The 20,808-nt window shown below is 43.6% G+C and overlaps 1 protein-coding gene across 4 annotated transcripts in view; it reads left to right on the forward strand.

Annotated features, from left to right (window-relative positions):
* The window catches only part of MYO5B (myosin VB), a 143,816-nt gene that overhangs the window by 95,547 nt on the left and 27,461 nt on the right, over positions 1-20,808 (forward strand). For 2 of the 4 annotated variants that reach the window (XM_051803659.1, XM_051803661.1), the window contains exons 19-26: positions 553-764; positions 3,070-3,226; positions 5,884-6,123; positions 10,374-10,613; positions 15,528-15,612; positions 17,009-17,157; positions 18,065-18,184; positions 19,304-19,441. In XM_051803659.1, coding sequence (XP_051659619.1) covers positions 553-764; positions 3,070-3,226; positions 5,884-6,123; positions 10,374-10,613; positions 15,528-15,612; positions 17,009-17,157; positions 18,065-18,184; positions 19,304-19,441 — 1,341 coding nt within the window. The remainder of the gene's footprint in view (positions 1-552; positions 765-3,069; positions 3,227-5,883; positions 6,124-10,373; positions 10,614-15,527; positions 15,613-17,008; positions 17,158-18,064; positions 18,185-19,303; positions 19,442-20,808) is intronic. The other 2 variants (XM_051803660.1, XM_051803662.1) reach the window with 1 other exon arrangement.

The following is a 20,808-nucleotide window of genomic DNA, read 5'->3' on the forward strand; positions in this document are numbered from 1 at the left end:
TCTCTGCAAAAGCTGTTTTCCTTATGCACCAAGTGTTTCCTTTGGCTGCAGCACCTTCTGAATGACTTTCCAGATGAAAACATTAATCTTCTTTAGAAACAAATCCGTTCTTTAAATGCTCTGATGTTGCATTTTTGGTTTAGAATGTGTCCCTGCCCATGACAGGGGCACTGGAACTAGATGATCTTTAAGGTCCCTTCCAACCCAAGCCATTCTAGGATTCTATGATTTCTGTATTCAACTTTAAAGAAACCCAAGAAAAAACCCAAACAAACCAAATACAAACCAAACCAAACCAAAAACTTCCCAAGCCATTCAGAATCTGTGTAAATACATGGAATTCAAGACTGAATTGCAGTGCTTGAGTAGCTTGGGGTCTAATAATATCTTCATCACCCAATTAAGAAGGGATGCGAGCTGACAAATTTTATTCAAAGGGGGATTTTTAGTCTGTGTCTTACTGAGCAACACAGGCTGAAAATAAATAACTAAATAACTAAATAAATAAAGTTTACGTTAATTAAATTTCGTTTCCCTTGTGCTTTTGAAAAGGATCCAGACAAGTTCCAGTTTGGACATACCAAGATCTTCTTCCGCGCAGGCCAGGTGGCGTACCTGGAGAAACTGCGGGCAGACAAGTTCAGAGCTGCCATCATCATGATTGAGAAGACAGTGCGGGGGTGGCTGCAGAGGGTCAAGTACCAGAGGCTGAGACAAGCCACAGTCGTCCTCCAGCGCTACACACGCGGGCACCTGGCACGGAGGTGGGTCGTGGGGAGCCCTCCGAGGAAAGGGCTGGCTGGGAACTCGAGTGTAAAAAAACGCCTCTGCCCACTCGTGTTTTCGATTTTCCATCTTGTAGGTCTTAAACCTTTGAAAACGCCCTGCATGGGGTGTTGCCTTTTAACCCCTTGCATGTAAGGCACGTACTGTGCATGTGGATAGCAGTGTGGTGAAAGTTTCCGTGCTGAAGTCAGGACTCGTTCCTGGTCCCTCTCTTCAGCTTTACTTAGGGGCAAGAGATAAAAATTCTTTGCCTCAAACTGGTTTCGTGCCTACACTAGTTTAATTTCTAGGTGCTGGGCCAAGGTCATAGCGTAGGCAACTGGGTTATAATCGGATGACTAAAGTACTCTGAAGTGTTTAGGTGAAGGTATTTCACAGAACTAATATTTTCCTGGGACTACCTGTGGTAAAGGGCATTTGGATCAGCCAGGGAGCAGTTGGCTAGTTGATATGCACTGTCTTCTGCAGGGACCAGCTTTGTGCCTCCTTAATGTCCAAGGGGAGCTCTCAGGACTGATTGACTGTATCCTTTTTAATGAGAAAAATCACTCCAAATCACTGGCAGTGGGGCTGTTTGCAGTACAGAATAACAGAGCTCAGTGTTTAACTCTTCGTGTGAAGGAACCTCAAGCTCCCTCGTGCCAGTGGCTTGCTGGGATTTCTGTAGATAACACTGTGCTGGGCTGCTGGTGTCAGATGTGTGGTGAATGTGAGGGAGCAGAAAAGCAAAGGAATAGCGTCCCAACACAGCGATCACTTTCCATCTTTTGCCCCTTATTCAAGTCTGACACTGCTGTGTGCAGTCACACTGTGTTTTGGAGGAGCGTCAGAGGTACTGGCTGAATTTGTGGTGTTACTTGTGGTTGTGAAAGGGATTGGTGTCATGGAGAATCCAGGGATGAGAAGGTCTAGGAGAAGCAAAGATGGGCAGTTTGGTGACTTTTATTTAAAACTGAGCGTGGGTTTTTCTTGTATTCATAAGTCGTCATTACTTCTCTAGAAGTCCACGTACTTCTCTTTGCCAGCCTTGCAGCCTTGGACAAGGCAAATGAGACCTAAGCAATAAGAGAAAGGTTAAGGAAAAGGGAGAGTTGGAAGTGTTCAAGGCCAGGTTGGGCAGAGCTTGGAGCAACCTGGTCTAGTGGAAGGTGTCCCTGCCCATGGCAGGGGGGTGGATGGAGCTGAGCTTTAAGGTCCCTTCCAACCCAAACCATTGTGAGATTAACTTGAGCCTCTCAGACGGGCTCTCCATACACACCTACAGACTTGGACTTTACATCTCACTTTGCATCAGTCAACCATTCCTCTAGGGAGAGGAGGAGGGATGCCTGCTGATGTCAAAGTGATGGGATATGAGGCAAAAGAGAGACTGGAAGCAGACATGTAAAAACCACCTACTGCAGTGTTTCTTCTTTATGATTTTTCAGTTCCCCTCTTCATGCAGGTTTCATAGGGAATGGATGGCATCTGAATAACTGCTGTCTCCTCTTTTTGGAGACAGACCATCCCTTATCCTCTTTAGTAAGCCCTGGTTCAGCAGGTCCTAATGAGAAGCTATTGACCTTGATCAAGTGAATGTATAAACCAATACGATGTGGTTCTTAGTTTTGATGAGCTTTTCACAAAATAGAAGTGGATCTGTATAGTGCTTCATGCTGAGAGCAATAAATGAATCATAAATTCAGCAAAACAAGGTACTTATCAAATGAAATGGAGGTCTTATGGGCATTTATTAACTAGTGTAACAACAAATTGAGCATGAGTTCAGTTGGGGAGTGGGAGCCACGTGGTGGAGAGTTGACCACATCCCTTATTATTTACTCTCCGTGAATTGCTTGAGGCTCTGCTCATAAATGCTGCCAAACCAGTGCATACCAGTTGAAATGTCAAATCTGTTTGCTGCTTTTTTCACTGAGTCAGTAGGTACCCCATGGAAAATGGGCTTTTTATAGTTAGGGAAGTGATGGAGCCAACCGTGACATTGATTGGCTCGGGTAAATAAGGTAGAGAGATCAAACCAGGAAAAACCTGGGGAAATACTTGTTTTCAATGCTGTTTGGGAACAATGAGGGGTGTTGATTTGTGGCTCCAGTGCTCCTGGGTTCCATAGATGCTGCCTGATAGCGTGGAGATTTCCTGAGCCCTGCTGCTGGGGTGCTCTTTCCTGAATGCCATGAAGCTACTTTTGGACGAACAGTTTTTATCTCTGTCCAGTTTAAAACTTATTAGACAGAAAGAAGGGGAGTTTGTTTTTCCTGCTAAGCTTTCTCCCGTGCTTTGCAGGCTTGCTGAGCACCTGAGGAGGACGAGAGCTGCCATCATTTTGCAGAAGCAGTTCCGAATGCTGCGGATCCGCCGAGCTTTCCAGAGGGTCCGCAACTCCACCATCACCATCCAGGCCTTTGCTCGGGGAATGTTTGCCAGGAGGACTTACCACCAGGTACAGCACCTCCACGGACTGTCTTTGTGTTACGAAAGAGTGGGAAGAGCCTCTCTGTTTACCTCTGCTGCCACAGCACTGTGATGTGTTTATTGTGGCTGTTTTGATGTTTACGAAGCCGACAGCCTCTGGTGTTTCTGGGGAGCAGGCAGTGACAGTGAGCATTGCTGTTTAAAGCTGTGTAAGGAGAAAAAAAAGATTTTGGCAGCAGCACCTCAGTGGAGCAGTTAAATGAAGTCAGTCATACAGGTGCTGGAAGGCACTGTGGAAATCTGGAAATGTCATTTGATCTAACCTGTTCTCTGCTGAAACCTCCCTGACCAACTGAATCTGTGCCTGAGCTGTGCTGCAGGTGCTGTTTCCAGGAGAGTAGGAAGACAAGAAGGGTCTGTCAGGGAAGGCAACAAGTAGTTTATTGATAGAAATCTCCCTTTAATTAGTTCTCTTCTCTAGCTTTCTGTGTTAAACCGGGACCTGAACGCAAAGAACTGAAAGTTTCACGATAGCAGTGATACAGTGAGAAACCACAGAGTCCTAGAGAGGTTTGGGTGGGAAAGGACCTTCAAGTTCATCTCTTTCCATTGCCCTGCCATGGGCAGGGACACCTTCCACTAGACCAGGTTGCTCCAAGCCCTGTCGAACCTGGCCTTGGAAACTTCCAGGGATGGGGCAGCCACAGCTTCTCTGGGCAGCCTGTGCCAGAGCCTCACCACCCTCACAGCCAGGAATTTCTCTACAATCTCTGATCTAACCCTGCCCCCTGTCAGTGTGAAGCCATTTCCCCTTGTCAAAATTCCTTCTCCAGCTATTGTCTGTCAGGAAACTGAGAACAGCTCTGGGGGAATCTTTTGTCCACTCCTCAGATCCAGCACTGTTTTGGTGGTCCCTAAACTTACGCCTATCTGGGCCATGGGCCTACTTGAAGAATTCAGAAGAATGATGAGACAGGAGGGGAAAGCCTTCTCCTGGGGATGGTGGAGGTTACCTGGACATGTGGTGACCTACCAGAGAGATCAGGGTTGTCCTCTGAGACAGATCAGCTGGGTGCTGGTGATAGGGAATTTGTGCTGCCACTGCTTTTTCAGCATCTGTTTTTCAAATTGGAAGCCTCTGCAGGGGTGGCAGCTGGTCGAGAAGTTAAGCCCTCTGAGGTTAAAGGTAGCCCAAATCTTAACAAGGTGTAGAAGTTGGCTGAAGTCCAGGCCTCGCAAATCTGAACGTCCTTAATCTCTGGAGCACCTGGGTGTAGGTACTGGATATAGGTATTGGTTCAAGTGCATGTTCAGCAACAGGTGCAGAGTGGTGGGGGATGCTCCTTGGGGTCAGGGCATGCCCAGTGCCCACCAAAACTTTGCTTTAAGGCTGGAATAGGTCCCCAAGACAGTGCAATGGGGTTTCTTGTATCTCTTTGGGCACCCCCAGTTTCTCCATCTATGAATGCCAGGGCTGGAGACATACAAAGCTCATTTCCCAGTAATTCCTGCTGCATCCTAAGTTCACACAATCCCTTTATTCTGAATTAAAATTTGCAATTGCAAAGAAAGCCTTAGGGTGAAACAAAATATTTGTAAGAGAACCTGAGAGGGTACCTTTTCTGAGACAAGTTATCCCAAACTAATAACAGCAGTGTCTTGTAATCTTCAAATTCTCCTGCTATTTATTTCCTTATCAGACTGAAGCATAGATGAGCATAAGGAAGTTATTAACAACATGCTGGTTGTATCTCTAATATGTCAGCATTCAGTTGTAGAGGAAGGAATTGAATTGCCACCTACTGAAAAGATCGTAATAAATTTTGGGGAAGAAATTCAATGCACAAGCACCAGAAATTTCACAAAACCCTAGATAAAGGTTCCTAGAAGTTTAATTGTGTGACTGCAGACTGTAGTGAAAGGAGCCAGGGTTTTATTTGAAGGTTATTCACATGATAAGAAATCCCACCAGGACAGCATTTATCTGCAGTAAAAATTATCATAATGCGGGGGTGGAACACAGAAAAAAAATCTACAGACCTGTTCTGGTGTGAGTTATATCTGATGCTGAAGGGCCAGTAAGTTTGTTGCTAAGTGTTTGTGTGTCTGCAAATGGCTGTTTATTCTGCTGGCTGTGGATCTCAGTAGTATTCCATGAAGCCTCCCTTGAGCCCAGATGCCCCCTGTTCCCATCAAGTTCTCTACTCACTAACCAGGATCATACACCCTCACGTCACTGGCCAAGCAGATCTTGACTTGTTTTAGAGAGCCAGGCTCCTAAGAGAGGTCTGGATGTGTCAAGCACAGTATGTGGAAAAACCTTTCTTGGGGGGGGGGGGATTGAAGTCCTGTCTGTGACAGAGGATGCCTTTATCTCCAGCCATCACCCCATGCACCTACCAGGACACTCCTTGGAGGAGAAGCCCTTCCAAAGGCAGTTGTTTGGGAAGCGTTGAGTGCTGTGTTGCAGCCAAACCAGGGCTGCTGCTACCTGTACAGGTGACTTCCCACAAATGGCCATAACCTGAAGGGAGCTAGATTTAGATGGGATATTAGGAAGGATTTCTTTGCCGTGAGGGTGGCGAGATGGTCTCTAAGGTCCCTTCCAACGCAAGCCATTTCATGGTTCTGTGATTCTGTGACTTTCCTCCTTCTGATTGTCCCATCCCTGCCCATGTTGTGCAGATCCTGGCGGAGCACAAAGCCACCATCCTGCAGAAATACGCCCGGGGCTGGCTGGCCCGCACACGCTTCCACAGGGTGCAGGCTGCCACCATCGTCCTGCAGTGCTACTACCGGCGCATGAAGGCCAGGCAGCAGCTGAAGGCACTCAGGATCGAGGCCCGCTCAGCTCAGCACCTGAAGAAGCTCAACGTTGGCATGGAGAACAAGGTGGTCCAGCTCCAAAGGAAGATCGATGAGCAGGTACGTCCCGAGCTGTGTTGCGGCGAGTGTGGTCATGCTGCCGCTTTGCCTCTGTTTTGTTGTCCTTCCCAGGAAGGGTTTTATCTTTCCATGTTGTCTGGTAAGGGTGTCGTGTTGGTGGCAGGCTTCGCTGCTTCTGGCCTGGCATTTGTAAGGGTGGGACACCACCATGGGAGTGCAGATGTGCTTGGATCTTGGGTCTCCCCCTTGCTCAGGGAGCTGCAAAAGCTGCCATGAAATTGTCGTGAGAACTGCCCAGAAGGGCTCAGAGGAGGAAGGTAAAATGGCAGTTTCGAAAGCTGTTGCTTGAAAACCCAAGCCAGCTCCATGTGAGATCCCGATGTCAAAGGGGTTTGGGGCTGGGTTGTTCTCCTGTGCTTCCTGCTTTACAAGCACCGAGGGTGCAGAGCCTCTGCCACAGCTGATTGTATGAACTGTGTGTCTTATGAGTCACCTTCCCTAGAAGATAGACTGTAATTTGAGTAAATACTTCGCAAAGTAATTTGAGTGTGTTTGTGTTACTAGACATAGCAACTCTTCAGAAGTAAGAGCCATGGTGAGGGGTGAGATGGTGGGGTGGAGATGCCTGTGTGGGTGACTTGATGGTCTTACTGTGACTCCTTGATGGCAGGGAGGTCTTCAGCAACTGCCACTTGTTGTTAATGAGCTGCAGAATAATGGTTTGATTACACACTTAGGAGAAGGGTTTTCCAACTATTAATGTAAGCAAGTTACTCTGATAAATACCCTCTATGTTGCTGTACGAGGACTTCAGGGTGAGCAAAAGAAACGCTGAGTGGGACCTGCATATCAACAGGTAATTTCATATCTACTTGTGTCCTCCAACAGACCTTTTACAGGCAGAAGAACATTCCCTCTGAGTCAGGATAACGAGTGCCAGTTAGTAGTAATTGCGGGTTTTCATTCTGGGATGTTGTCAGGGACCCTTATACATCATACCTGGCTTCCTTGCCACCTTAAATCTCTCCATCCCTGAATGACACGAGCAGTCCTGTGATGGAGATGATGAGGAGTGACTCTGCGTTGGCTCGGATACTGCAGAGTCAGGATACCCTGGGATTTGCATTACTGCTGGCAGCCTTCATTGCAGTATTAATTGGCTGCAAAGTGTGCACTGCAGCCGAGTCTGACTTTCAGACCCTGGTGTTTAATTTTAAAATGCCTGTTTGCATACTTATATTTTGCAAACAGTAGCTTTGGAATGGAAAACCTTAAGCATAATGTTTGATATGACCCTTTATCTGGAGGGTATTCAGTGGAATTAAATAGGATGAGTCATTTGAGGTCCAGATATTTGGGCTGAACTTGTGCGATGAGTGTGAACGTCAGTGTTAGGCCTGCTGAGCTGCTGGGCTTGGCCCTGGAGCAGCAGTATTAATTTTTAGTTTACATTCTTCCCCAGTTCATTACCAATTTACTGCTAGGAAAAGTGCGTGAGTAGAATAATAAAGAAAAAACCCCAATATTTGGTTAACATTGGCTTCCTGTCATGGATTATGAAAGCAGCAGAAGGGTTTGCTTTAAGGAAGGAGTCATGGAGAGCTTTTAACTAGGCAGAATTAATGGTCTGGACCTCATCTTGCTCTCTCTTGGTCTCTGCACAGGCCATTTTGAAGCAGTTTCTTTGGTGCTTTCTGTGTAACTTTTGCAGGGAAGGATTGCTGCTTTGTGTTACTCATGTTAGTCTGTCCAGTGAGCTGATTTTAACCATCCTTCCAGTACTGTCAGGTTTCCCTGGGATGCTTTGGAAGTGCTAATGAGCACCATTACAGTGGACTTTCTTTTCAGTACGTTGAATTTATTTTTTTTCTGGCACAGTGAGTTTGCTGCATGGTAGTTTCCCCGAAGGATCTTGCTAATCTATAAACACAACCTTTGGAAATACCAATTAGCTTTCTAAGAAAAAAAGAGTATATACCAGGTAACCTGGAGAGCTGCAGTTGTATCATTTTCTAAATAGCTGTGGGCGAAAATGTTTCTATTTCTGCTGCTTTAGCTCATGCATGAGTAGAGATGCAATACTCCATGTGCCCCCGAGGAAGAGAAGATCTCTGAAAACATTAAAACCTTTTCTTGTATGTCAGCCTTGGCTCACATGCTCTGGCATCTGTCACTGGAATGGTTTAATTCAGTTTTTGAATCAGGTGAAGGATTTTTTTGCACACACAAGAAAGGTTTAAATCTATTTTGCTGCTAAACATCCTCACTGGACCACTTTTATTTCTAATTACCTTAGACCAATTTTTGATTTTTCTTCCCAGGGTTTTTTTTTCAGTTGAGTTTCTTTAAATCTACATGTTGTGCCTGCCTGAGATACTTTCAAGGCTGGTACCTAATTTAGTGTTACATGTTCATGCACCTAATAATTAGATTCACAGTGTGGTCTCCATACTATCTCTACAAGCAGTAGTATCTCCATGAGCATTTATTGAATAAAACTAGTTTGGGTAGGAATAGTGAGGAATGCCTCTGCCATTGGTAGCAAAATTAACTAAAATTATTAAAAAACCCCCAACAACTAGGTTGGGTTGAAACCAGGACTGTCACAGCTCTGCAGGGCTGGATAATGATGGAAAGTAAAGCAAGTTCAAGTTTAACAAGGTCTGTTGAGCAATCTCTGATTGCAGTGGGGAGCATCCCAGTAAACGCTGTCTCATGTCTCTGGTAGCTAATAACAAGAAAAAGCAATTCCTGTGCATTTATCTGGTTTCTGCATGGAAATCTCCATTGGCTGGTACATGAAACCATATACAGAAACCTTGGCACAGAAGGTTCAGCAAATGGATCTCTTTGGAAATATCTTTGGAACTCTCCTATGGAGCCAGGCTGGGAGGGCTGGGGGTGTTCACCTGGAGAAGAGAAGGATCCAGGGAGACCTGAGAGCCCCTTCCTAAAAGAGGCTCCAGGAGATCTGGAGAGGGACCTGGGACAAGGGATGGAGGGACAGGACAAGGGGGAATGGCTTCCCACTGCCAGAGGGCAGGGTTAGATGGGATATTGGGAAGGAATTGCTGTCTGTGAGGGTGGTGAGGCCCTGGCACAGGTTTCCCAGAGAAGCTGTGACTGTCTCTGAATCCCTGTAAGTGTCCAAGACCAGTTTGGACAAGTCTTCGAGCAACCATGTCTAGTGGAAGGTGTCCCTGCCCATGGTAAGGGAGTGGAACTGGATGATCTTTAAAGTCCCTTCCAACCCCAACTATTCTAAGATTCTATGAAATGCCTTTGGTCACACAGAAATTATAATTTCCTATGCAGAATTTTGATGTTCATTAATAATTCATTAGAAGGGAGCAAAGGAAAAAATGTTAATATCTCTCATTTTACTTGTTTTTCCATTTTAGATGTGTGTTAATCTTGCTTCAGTTCACTGAGACTCTACATTGAGAGGGGGGTGCTTTGGGAGGTCACCTAAAGAGGGGCCAAAAGTATGACCACAGCAAACTTCAAAAACCAGACTACATTTTAAGTTTCAGAATGGTTCTTTTGCTGCCGTGGCTATCTACCTAATGTTAGCAAAGTTTACCTGGTAGGGTCTTAACAGAGCTCTTGGTGTGTTGTGAATTAGCTGATGTTTCTGGGGCTGACTAATAATGATGGTGTTTATTAGTCACAATGTCATTGACTTTGATTTGAAGCACAAAAAAGCAAATGAGGCTACTGAATTTTTGAGTCTGAAAACTTCGTGAGCAAATCACTGCTAAGTGCTTTAAAAGAGAAAACCTGAGCAAATAAGATGACTGAGCAGGCACATGACTCAAAAGTAGGAAGCTCGAGTATGCAGTTCTTCATTGTCACCTCAGGTTTCTGCGGGCATAGGAGCCAGGAGTAAAAGAGTAAATTGCAAAACAAACATTACAGATTAAAAAAAAAAAAAAAAGAAGCAAACCAATCGCATTAAGCAACAGTGTTTGGAAGCTGTAACAGGAGCGTGGTCTTTTGGTTTGGTTGCCAGTGCTACCAAGCATTGTTTGCCTTTGAGGGGTATCAGTGTAATACCCATCTAACAAATGCTTCTATAATTGTTGCCAAAATATTATTGAGCTTTCAGCACAGTTTAGACATAGCTTTTAGCTTTATGAGCTTTATTAGCACGTGCATGGAAATGTTTGTTGTTGTGAGCTTGTTTCCCGCCACACTCGAGGATTCTGAGCGGTTACTTTTGCAGTGCATCAAGGCAGTGCATGCATTCATGTCACTTATGCTCTTATGTCCTTCTCTTTGGGCTGCAGAACAAGGAATACAGACTCCTGAACGAGCAGCTCTCCACGCTGACATCAGCCCACTCCTCCGAGGTGGAGAAGCTGAAGAAGGAGCTGCTGCAGTACCAGCAGAGCCAGCGGGGCGATGGCAACCAGCTTCTCAGCCTGCAGGAGGAGATGGAGCACCTCAGGCTGGAGCTGGAGAGGGCTCATGGGGAGAGGAAGGTGGTGGAGGACAGCTACATGCAGGAGAAAGACCTGCTGAGAAAGGTACGTCTGTCTGTTGCATCTCAGGTTGTGCAGGTGGTTTTACTGGTGAAAGCTCACTCTTCATGGGTCTGAAGGGGAGAGAGTTTCTATTCTTTGATTAATATTTTTGCTGGTTTTGTTTTTGCTGCTGAATGCCTCTAGAATTTGTCTTTAACCAGCTCATGGGGCAGCAAGGGCAGGTGAATGTCCCTGCAGGGGCAGTGACTACCTTGTGTCAGAAGGACGTCCCATCTTGATGCCTTTTGCACTGCCAACCACAAAGAAACTCCCCAAACCCAAACCCATCTGGAAAACAGGACATTTAATAACCATGGATACCACAGGATCATTAAGGTTGGAAAAGACCTGTAAGATTGCCAAGTCCAACCATCAACCCAGTCCCAGCACTGTATTCACCACTAAACCATGTCCTCAAGTGCCACATCCACGTGGTTTTTGAATACTTTCTAGGGATGAAGACTCCACCACTTTCCTGAGCGGTCTGCTCCAATGCTTTACAATCCTTTATGTGAAAAAAAATTCCCTATTACCAAACTTAAACCTCCCCTGGCACAACTGGAGCTTTGTTTCTTCTCATCCTGAGCTTCAGGTGTATGCCAGAGCTTCATGTTTATACAGTGATTCATCATGACATGTCGTGCAAAGTATTGGAGAGGGCTGTCATAGATGCTGTAAATATTAGGAAGATGTCCTTCCTCATCCCAGCCCAGGATGGGACACGAGGGTTCAGTTTTTGCCATGGCTGTTGCATCTGGTTGTACTGGTCTTGTAGGTACACAGAGCTGTGATCTGTGTGAAGATCAACTTCTCTCTTCCCAGGCAGAGGCACTGCTCCAGCACCACCTAGGCTGGTTGTTATGAACCTTTATAGGGTTTGGAGCTGGGATATACACTAAATATATTTTTTTTTCCTGCTCCTTCATGCAAACTCATAGAATATCCTGGGTAGGAACGGTCCCACAAGGATAATCAAGTCCTGTGCTTTATCTCTTGAGGTGGATGTGGTCCAACACTGCACCATTGTACAAGAAAGAATTCTAGTGGAGGAAGAGACTTCAGAGTGGAGAGTTTGTTTTGCAAAGAGTAAAAATGGCCCTTTTGCCCTGAATTTCTTTGCTGGTGAGATTAATTCTGAATAACAACCATTCTCATAACCTGAAGCTCTAAGATGTGGGTTTGGTTTCCTTCTGCGAATGCTTGTGGCTTCTCAGGTTAAGTCCATGATATTTCTTCTGTACCAGCATTTGAATTGAATCTTTGATCTTGCTGTTGGAAAGAATTTAGGGCTTTCTTACTCAATATATTGCAAAGAAAAAGCTGTTTTGCAGCTGTTACTCTGGAACAGCACTTTGTGTGTGACGACCTGAAGATGAGTCACTTTAGGAAATTAAAAAAAAAAAAAAGGAAAAAGAAAAAAAGAACCTGGAATTAGCTGTGTTTTTATTATGGTGAAAGAGTGCCCACATGGGGCTCTTCCAGGGCACTTCATGCAGCACCACCTGCCCTGGCCAACCTTCACTTGCTGCTGAGCACTCGGGTTTGGCTGAGAAGCTGCGAGAACTGTGGTCAGGATTACTTAATCTGAACCATTAGCACAACTGAGATGCATTTGTGGGTGTACATCTCAGAAAGGTGAGCACCCTGTATACTTCTTGTGTCTGGGCTGGACCAAGAGGTGTCAGGTAATCACCTACTCCACTCTTTGCGTGTGTGTTTCACCCACGCAGGGAACGTATGAAATCAGGTGATTTTCTTTTACCCACCACCAAATTAGAAGATCCGTTTTGGCACAGGGCTCCATTCATTATCTGGCTGCAGCATAGGCTTTTAGAGCCAGAAAAGATGCTTTGTTTTGAAGGTGATGCAGGGGGATAAACTGCTTCTCTTTGTACTTGATTGCAAATCCCCTTCAAGCACTCGGAAGGAAGGTTGGTTTAATCACCAAAGAAATGCTTTTAAAAAGCATGAAAACAAAGCAGAAGCTTTCCCTTGCTGTAGAAGTGCCTACAGCAGAGCAAATACTGTGCATTTTACCATGACAGTAAATGGTTTAATTATAAAACATTTCTAATGAGCAGTGCAGGCTCCCATTTCTGGCATTAGCTTTCCATTACTCCTTTTGGTTCCTTGTCAGTGGGAAGACAGAGAAGACTTGTTTCCTTCCTGAAAACATTAATTTAGCCAAAACATTTCTCAGGAAAAATTCTGATAAGACATATTTTGACTAATTCTAACAAATACCAGAAGCTGGGGAGTGTCTAGAAACTGAACTCAGGTGAGAAGCACTTTTCACCTTCAAGATGAGGATTACACCATGGCCATGGTTGTAGTGGAACACATTTACTCTGGAGATGATTCCCACAGTCATCCCACCTCTGAGCGAGACTGAGATGAGCCTTAATTCTATAATTTGAGCTGAGGCTGCAGATTCTGCAAATCCCTATCAGTTATGATTTTGTTACTTTAAAAAAGCCTTTTAATCTCTTCCTCATAGCTATTCTCTCTGAGCCCTTAATTTTGGAATAGCTCTTTTTACTTAATTTTGTGATTAAGTTTAAAACATCAGGTCTGGGTAAGTACCAACAGCTCTTTGTAGGGCTTTTTGTAGCATTGAGTTTCCTCACCTGATGAGATAGGATAATTCAAAGCCTGGCCAGGAATTTCGTTAGGAAAATGCTAAATGCCATTATTCTTCCCTCACAAGATTAGGGGAGGACGGGAGGCAGGTCTTCTGAGCAGGTTGTTCCAGCATAATACTTACATAAGGGCTGAAGCCATCACACGTGCTCCCTGCTCAGCATCTTCCATATAAATCCTTCAAAGCAGGTGCTGTTGCTTTGAAGCATCTTCAGAGATCTGTTTCCTTTAGAAAGATGAGCAGGAGGTACAAAAGATGCCAGTAGGTACCAGAGGTGGAGTTTGTGCTGCTTGGCCATTGTGTAACCTGCTCCTCTTGCCTCCACCTGTGTTTAATGGACTGTTCTCATCTTCAGGGGGCTTGGTTAAACACAGGTTTTGAACTTTGAGCTCATTCCTGTTTCATATAGAAACAGGAATTCCATAAGCAAGTTGAATGGCTTAAGATCACATCTTAAAAATAGCTGTACCCCATCTGGATTAGAAATTTTGAAACCTCTGAATAATTGTTGTGGATCCTATTGAGCCTTTCAGTTCTAAGTACCCATGTTGAAAATACTCCAGATCTGGGCCTGGTTTTGTTTTCTAACCATCATGAATTTTTCTGAGCAGAGGGCTCCTTATGAGTACCCATTAAAGAGCACTAGTAAAATAATTGTGTTGCCTTTAATCTTTTCCCTGATGGGATAAATGACTCAAATTCCTTGCTGTCCCACTGCAGTACAGGTTTTCATTGCTTCCTATAACTCCTGTAGCTCTTTCCCATTTTTTTAAGAGTTCTTTCTACCTTGAAGACACTGGTGCTGATCTAATGGCAGATGTGATGTATGGAAGAAGAAAAGTAGCTGGTTTTGGTACAGATTATTAAAATCTTGTCTCATTTCAGAGCATTTAAAACACTAATAGCTCTGCATGCCTAAATTGTGGAGTTTTTAACTTTCTAGTTGTATCTCCAGACTCTGACTTTCATATTATAGAGAGAGAGATGCAGGAGGCAATAGTGTCATGCAAGCAGCTGGAGTAAATGAACAAGGAGAGTAAGGGGTGGTGATATTTTCCAATTTGTGCACAGAATATGACTGATTCAGTCACGACTTACAATAAAATATTCATTTTGCTTTTATTCTCACCATTAGTATGTATCTGGCATATGCAGTGTTTGATAAAATACCTTAATTTGAACATGCTTGTGTGGAAGACTGAAATCTGTGCTAGGGATGCATGCCAGCTGGGCTGCCTATAAATTTAATGTAATGGCAACAGCAAAATTATTACTCTTGGGCATGTTTACAGTGTTTTTTAGTGTTGGCATCGTGAGATTCTTCTGCTGTGTGTAGCTGTTTCCTAAGTGGTGGCTATAGGGTGTGAGGGAGCAGGCACAGGGAAATGACATTATGCTGGGGTGATGTGTGTTCTCCTGCCTGACAGCAACAGAATTGTCCTGCTTAACTGTAGCAGCATATTTCACTTGATAATATGATGGTTTAGTGTTTTAACATAGTGCTGTTGAATGCATCAAAGTTCCTGAGGATGAATAGTATTATGGGATCAGTAGCTGTCAGAATCAGATCAGCCTTGGACTTGTGACAATGCAAAATAGTATTTTGCAGGATTTAGTTTCTGTTCTCATTAATTTTTACGAGGCAATTGTTGGTGTTAATTGCTAGATATGCTCCTGTTGTGTTACCAAAGGCCCTGGTACGTGCCATTCCTCGCTGTACTAGTGGTTCTGCAGTCATAGGAAGCATTAATGTGACTAATCACACTGAACGAATTGCGTACATAAAAGTCAAAAAAGCCCAAACTATTTACTCAGCTCATATTTGCTGTGTCCATCTCAACTCCTTAAGTGCTACATTGCTGGGAACAATCAGCAGGTTTGTTTTCCCAACAGCACTCAGTGCTGTGACTTGAAGAAAACGATGAAGCCCATTGAGATGTAAAAATGAACCTCAGATCTCATGACCTGAGTTTCACTCCAGCAGATTGTGCTCACCAAGTCCAACTGTCCAGTATTTTGTAAGATTCTGCTGAAAACATTAATTTAAGGGAGCAGTTCACTCAGGAAGGGGGAAAGTTAGTCTCTGGGGTAGCAGTGCAGTTCTCCTGTGCTCCAGCTCCTCATGTACAAAGGGCCACTGGCAAAGCACGGTGGGATGGATCTCTTAAACAGCAAAGAGGGCCCGAACAAAGCTCCCTGTCTCGTCAGGTGAAATGTAATCCCTCTGCAGAGGCCCTGACCTGCAGCAAGCAGTAATTCTTTGCCTTGCTCCGTAGCGTATCTCCGATTTGGAAGAAGAAAACGCTCTCCTGAAGCAGGAAAAAGAGGAGCTTAACAGCAGGATTCTCTGTCAGTCTGAAGGTAAGAAAAGATGCTTATAGCATTGTAATGCTAAGTGAGGAGCTTAACTGGTGTCCCCCCAATCGAATCTCGATCTTCCTGTGTGTTTTTCCTGCCTTGAAAAGTGCTCATCTTCCCGCGACCCTTTCCTGGTGGTTTTTGTCACTGTTTTGTTGTGCAGGTAGTTCTATTCATGCAGGCTTGCTGGTGGATGGTAAGCCAGAGACCATTTTAATTGCTGAAACATGGAATAACGTACCTGAAAGGGCTTTTTAGTTCAGTTACGTCGCAGCGTTTCCTGCAGGTGATGTGAGAGGGGTAGGGAAAAACAGCATTCCAAGAGTGATCCAAGGAACAGCACAGGATCCAAGTAAAGGAACAGTAAAGGATCCAAGGAACAGCACAGTTTACATTATTGAGCTATGGCAAAGGATTTCTCCGGCGTGACACAAGTCTGTGAGCATTTTTTAGAAGCAGAGACTTAGATGGCAAGACATGCAAAGGGGAAAGCAATCTGGGAAAATCCCATGTCACAAAAGAAACTGCGCGTATTGAGCTTTTCTATTTTTTATCATCCTTTTCAGCTTTGATTTTCTAGCAGGATTTACAAAGAGCGTCGTGCTGTGGATGTATCTATCACTGCTCCGTGGTACTTGTGAAGTACCTTTTGCCCTCAGCCTGACACAAAATAAAGGAATGAAAGTAACATGTTAAAAAGAAACCTCCCGCAAATATTTATTTATCTCTTATGGGATGTTTCTGGAGCATCTGAGATGGGAGAGAGCAAGTGGAGGGGGTTGGTTTGTTGTTCTCCCATTTAAAAGGACACATGGGCTATATTTGTCTGGTTCCTCAGGAAGAGGAGGGACCAGATTTGTTTCCAAAAGGGAGTCTTTAACAAAGAAATCAATTTATTTGGATATAAAATACTTTGAACCCCCTGAGTCTTACCATGGTAAATGGTTGATGGCACGAGAAAAAGCTGCTGCAGTTCATTTGCTCCTGTGCCAAATATGGTGGTGGGAAGCAGGCAGGGAAGTTTTTAAATGCAGCATGTACCACTTTTTCAACATGACTGTATTTCCATACTGTGCTGGTGTTTTCTTGAATGGGTTTGTGGCTGGTCCATGGGAGCTGGAGCTGGCACAGTTGAGTTAAGCCTAATAGATCTGATGGTTTGTAGGTGCTGGAGATTTTTCTTTGACTCAAATTCAAATGTCATGGAGACAGCTCTAGATTATAAAAGTATCTAAATATTAGAGAATGCTCACATGTATTCTAAAGGCTCCTGGCAGAGACAGTATTTTTTTCATTAGTCATTGTAATTGGACATATTAACCAGAAGCTCGTTTCAGAGATGAAGTTCATAATTTCTTTTCTCTTTCCCTTTTTTTTTTCCTTCCTTCTTATTTTAAAGATGAATTTGCACGAAATGCAGTTGAGGAAAATATCCAGATGAAGAAAGAGCTGGAAGAAGAGAGGTCTCGTTATCAGAACCTAGTAAAAGAGTATTCAAGTCTGGAGCAGAGATATGACAACTTGAGGGATGAAATGACGATTATAAAGGTAATGAAACTGGAATTATCCCTGTTCTGTTGTACCCTGAACCTGTTGCTGGTGAACAACATGACTCACTTATCCCCAAAACATTTAATAGAACTGACATTATTGTGCAGTTTGCGCTTGATATTTCTGAGAATACACTTCTAGCAAACCATCTGTGTGCCTTGAGAAAGGGGCTTGGTCTTTCATGCGTCTCTGTGAACTGCTTAGAAATCTCTGTGAATCTCAGCAAAAGCTGGGTTGTGCTCCTTGTTCTTGTTTTGTGTTGGTGATGTTCAGGTGTAGGTGTTGGGTTAAAAGCAAACAAACCAAAAAACCCCAGCAACGTGACTGCAGAATTTCAAAAGCCAGAGGTTTTTAGGTTCAGCTTTGCTAAAGTGTTAGAAAAACTGTTGAAAATCAGATAGTAGAGTGCTGCTGGATTTGAGTTAAGCATAATAGATCTGATGGTTTGTAGGTGCTGGAGATTTTTCTTTGACTCAAATTCAAATGTCATGGAGTCAGCTAAAGATTATAAAAGTATCTAAATATTAGAGAATGCTTACATATATTCTAAAGGTTGGGTGCTTAAAGGGAGTTCCAGAGGGTTCTGTCAACAGCATAATCTTGAGCTCAGATTTGCATGTTCACACTTACCAGGCATCTGGTGTCATGATGTGCCTTTAATTCATGCAGAATTTTTAAACTGAGCTTCTATATCCCTTTATATTTTAAGGTATTCCTTTGCATTAATATGAATTTCATGGTTAGGGCATAAAAACTCAAAAATGGAATCCGCTATAAGGTGAAAGTCAAGCCTTTTGTAAAGGTAACTTTGGTATATAGTCAAATATTTGCTCTTGGTAAACAACACTTAGTGAGGAATCCTTAAACACTGAATGCTTTATGTATCTGCATCACTTCTTGGCAGCAGGCACCGGGGCACAGAAGAAACCCATCCAACCAAAGCAGTCTGGAGTCTGATTCCAATAATCCATCCATATCCTCCTCTGACATAGGAGACACTGAGGATGTGATTCAACAAGTGGAGGTACAGGAAACTGGGCAGGAGAGGAGTGGGGAGGAGAGCCCTGCTCTGCAGGGGTGATGGGTGTGGGGTTTGGAGCACAGAGGTTGGGCGAGAAGGTTTGGCAGATAAAATTGACTTCGGGCTAAAGAAACACATCATTAATTGTGTGAGAGGGGTTGCAGGGTCGTGGTGCTATGGCAAATGCTTACTTGTTTGCAGCATCGGGCTTAAATAGGGCTCTAAAAATAATAAAGTGCTGTCTTTGGGCCACACCAGCTTAAAGACTGATGAAAATTCATCAAAGCAGTTATAGCCAGTGCTGATGGCAATGACTGTATCATGATCCTTCTCTGCAAGGATAGCAGAATTCATTACCCTCTTGCCCTGAGTGTTTTCGCTCCCATGCATCTTCACGGATGCTTCGCTGGCCAGCACGGCCCCTGTAATCAAATCAACAGCCTCTTAATGCAGAAAAGAGCAGCACAAATTAATCCCTGGCTTTCAAGAATCCTGTGGAAAAGAGAAATGTGTTTTTTACTCACGTTTGCTCGAACAGGCTGCTTTTTAAATTCCACTTCTGTGACTCAAGAGCACGTGTGGGTGGTGAACGTTCCTGGGATCTGCCAACCCGTTGGCAGGACCTTATTTTGTGTCCCACATACATACCATGCCTGCAGAAGTCCTCACTGCCCTTAGCTGGCTGCTGTGTTATGTTTAGTATTTCTGAACTACTCTGAGAGCATTTTCTGAAGTCAAACAGTAGTGGCCATGCTCGGATGTAAAATATTCCAGGCGAAGCCAGTTAAAAAAATCAATGAATAAATACTTGGCTAGAAGTGACCCAATAGGGAATTTTTGATGTTCTTAGCTGCAGCCCAAATCAGACCCAATTTATCTCTTGGGCTGTTAAGCATTCTGTGATTTATTAAAAAGAGTCAACTGTTCTACTGACATTAAAAATAGGTGCTTAAAATGTAGATTTGGTCTTTGAAAGTGCATGTCTTGCTTGAGATCCTCCTATTACTGGCTCTGGCTGGGGTCAGTGCTGATGTACAAGTCAGGCCATGTCTGGCACTGGGTGTGGTTACAGAATTTAACACTGAGATCTTTTTTTTTTTCTACTCTGCTGTTCTTCTCTAGGAGATTGGAATGGAAAAAGCAGCCATGGACATGACCCTCTTCCTAAAGCTGCAGAAGAGAGTGAGGGAGCTTGAGCTGGCGAGGAAGAAGCTGCAAACCCAGCTGGAGAAGAAGGAGCAAGAGAGCAAGAAATCCCAGGTAAGAGGTGGCTTTTCATTGATAGTAATATTTCCTGTTGGTAACTGGCTTTCCTTGATTGCCTGAAGGACACATGATGTAGGAATTCAGGTTTGAGAGTGACAAGTTCAAAATAAGAGGCAACAAATCCATCTGGAAAACGGAGATAAACTTTTTTTGTCAGCTAAGGACAATCTCACAGGGGAAGTGCTTTATTTATTTGTATCAACAAACTGGTTATAAAATATTTAGGACAGTCCTTGGTTTGGTATTGTTATCATCTGTGTGGTTTGGTTGGTTTTTCTTCCAAAGTGATAACCATATAGGAATAGAGCTTAAAAATAGTATAGTAAATCAAAAATAACAAGATGGCTGTTAGAAGAATGAATTCTTTGTTCCTGTTGCATATTCCTGTGCTGTATTCTTTCTTCCTTATGAAAAGAAAATCTTCCTACAGTTTGAGTTGTTTCCTTGAAAACAATTAAAAATATATATTAATATTAATAGGTATTTATCTCTTATCCTATATAAAATGTATAATATAATTATATTATATATAATGTGTTTATATTATATATAATATAAATATTAATATAAAATATAAATATTAATATATAGTAACATATTTTTAAAATCAACATTATTGACCTCCCAGTAACTTAAGGGACAGGAGTCCATCCAGGCTTGCAACTGAAGTCTGAAAATGTAGCTCTGTATGTTCTGGCAAGCCAACTTCTGGGACTGGGGGCTTTCAATAGCAGATCTCTTGTATACATTTTCCCTGCCATCTGTAACCAAGACTGTGACTTGTCAGAGCCCACAGAGGGGATGATGTGTGCCATGAAACAGCAGTGCTGTGTGCATGGTGTTGTGAAGCAGTGAAGATGCTCTTTTATGAGTTGCTGAGTAAATGCCATCACTCTCGGTTTCATATTTGAAATTTCTGGGGCTTCTGTTGCTTCGTTTGGGAATTATTTTCTTTATTACTCTCCAGTGTGAGATCAGTGTAACTTTGGACAAACGCAGAGAGAGACTCAACAAAGTCATCAACAGTAATTATTTACTTGCTTCACTACATATTCTTATTGACCACCTCTAGTAATTTGCAGGGGACACATGAAATTGGAGACTTCCCCAGCCTCTCCTCCTTGCTGCAGAGGTGGATTAAAAACCTGTTTTCCGACTGCTGTGTTGAAGATTGTTCCCTTAATGACTGTGACTGTTTGAAGGCTGCAGTGAGCCACAGTTGTCAGGATATTAATGAGAGATTAAACCATTTTCTCTTGAAGTGTCCTCTGCCCCACTAGGTGTTGCTGGGATGCTGTCTGATGGCAATTAATAACATCATTATGGTTGAGCTGGCTGGACGTGCCCAGCCATCCTGTGCT

This window comes from Manacus candei, unplaced genomic scaffold (genome assembly GCF_025592945.1).
Source record: "Manacus candei isolate 608988 ecotype Guabito, Panama unplaced genomic scaffold, ASM2559294v1 h1tg000059l, whole genome shotgun sequence".
NCBI lineage: Eukaryota > Metazoa > Chordata > Aves > Passeriformes > Pipridae > Manacus > Manacus candei.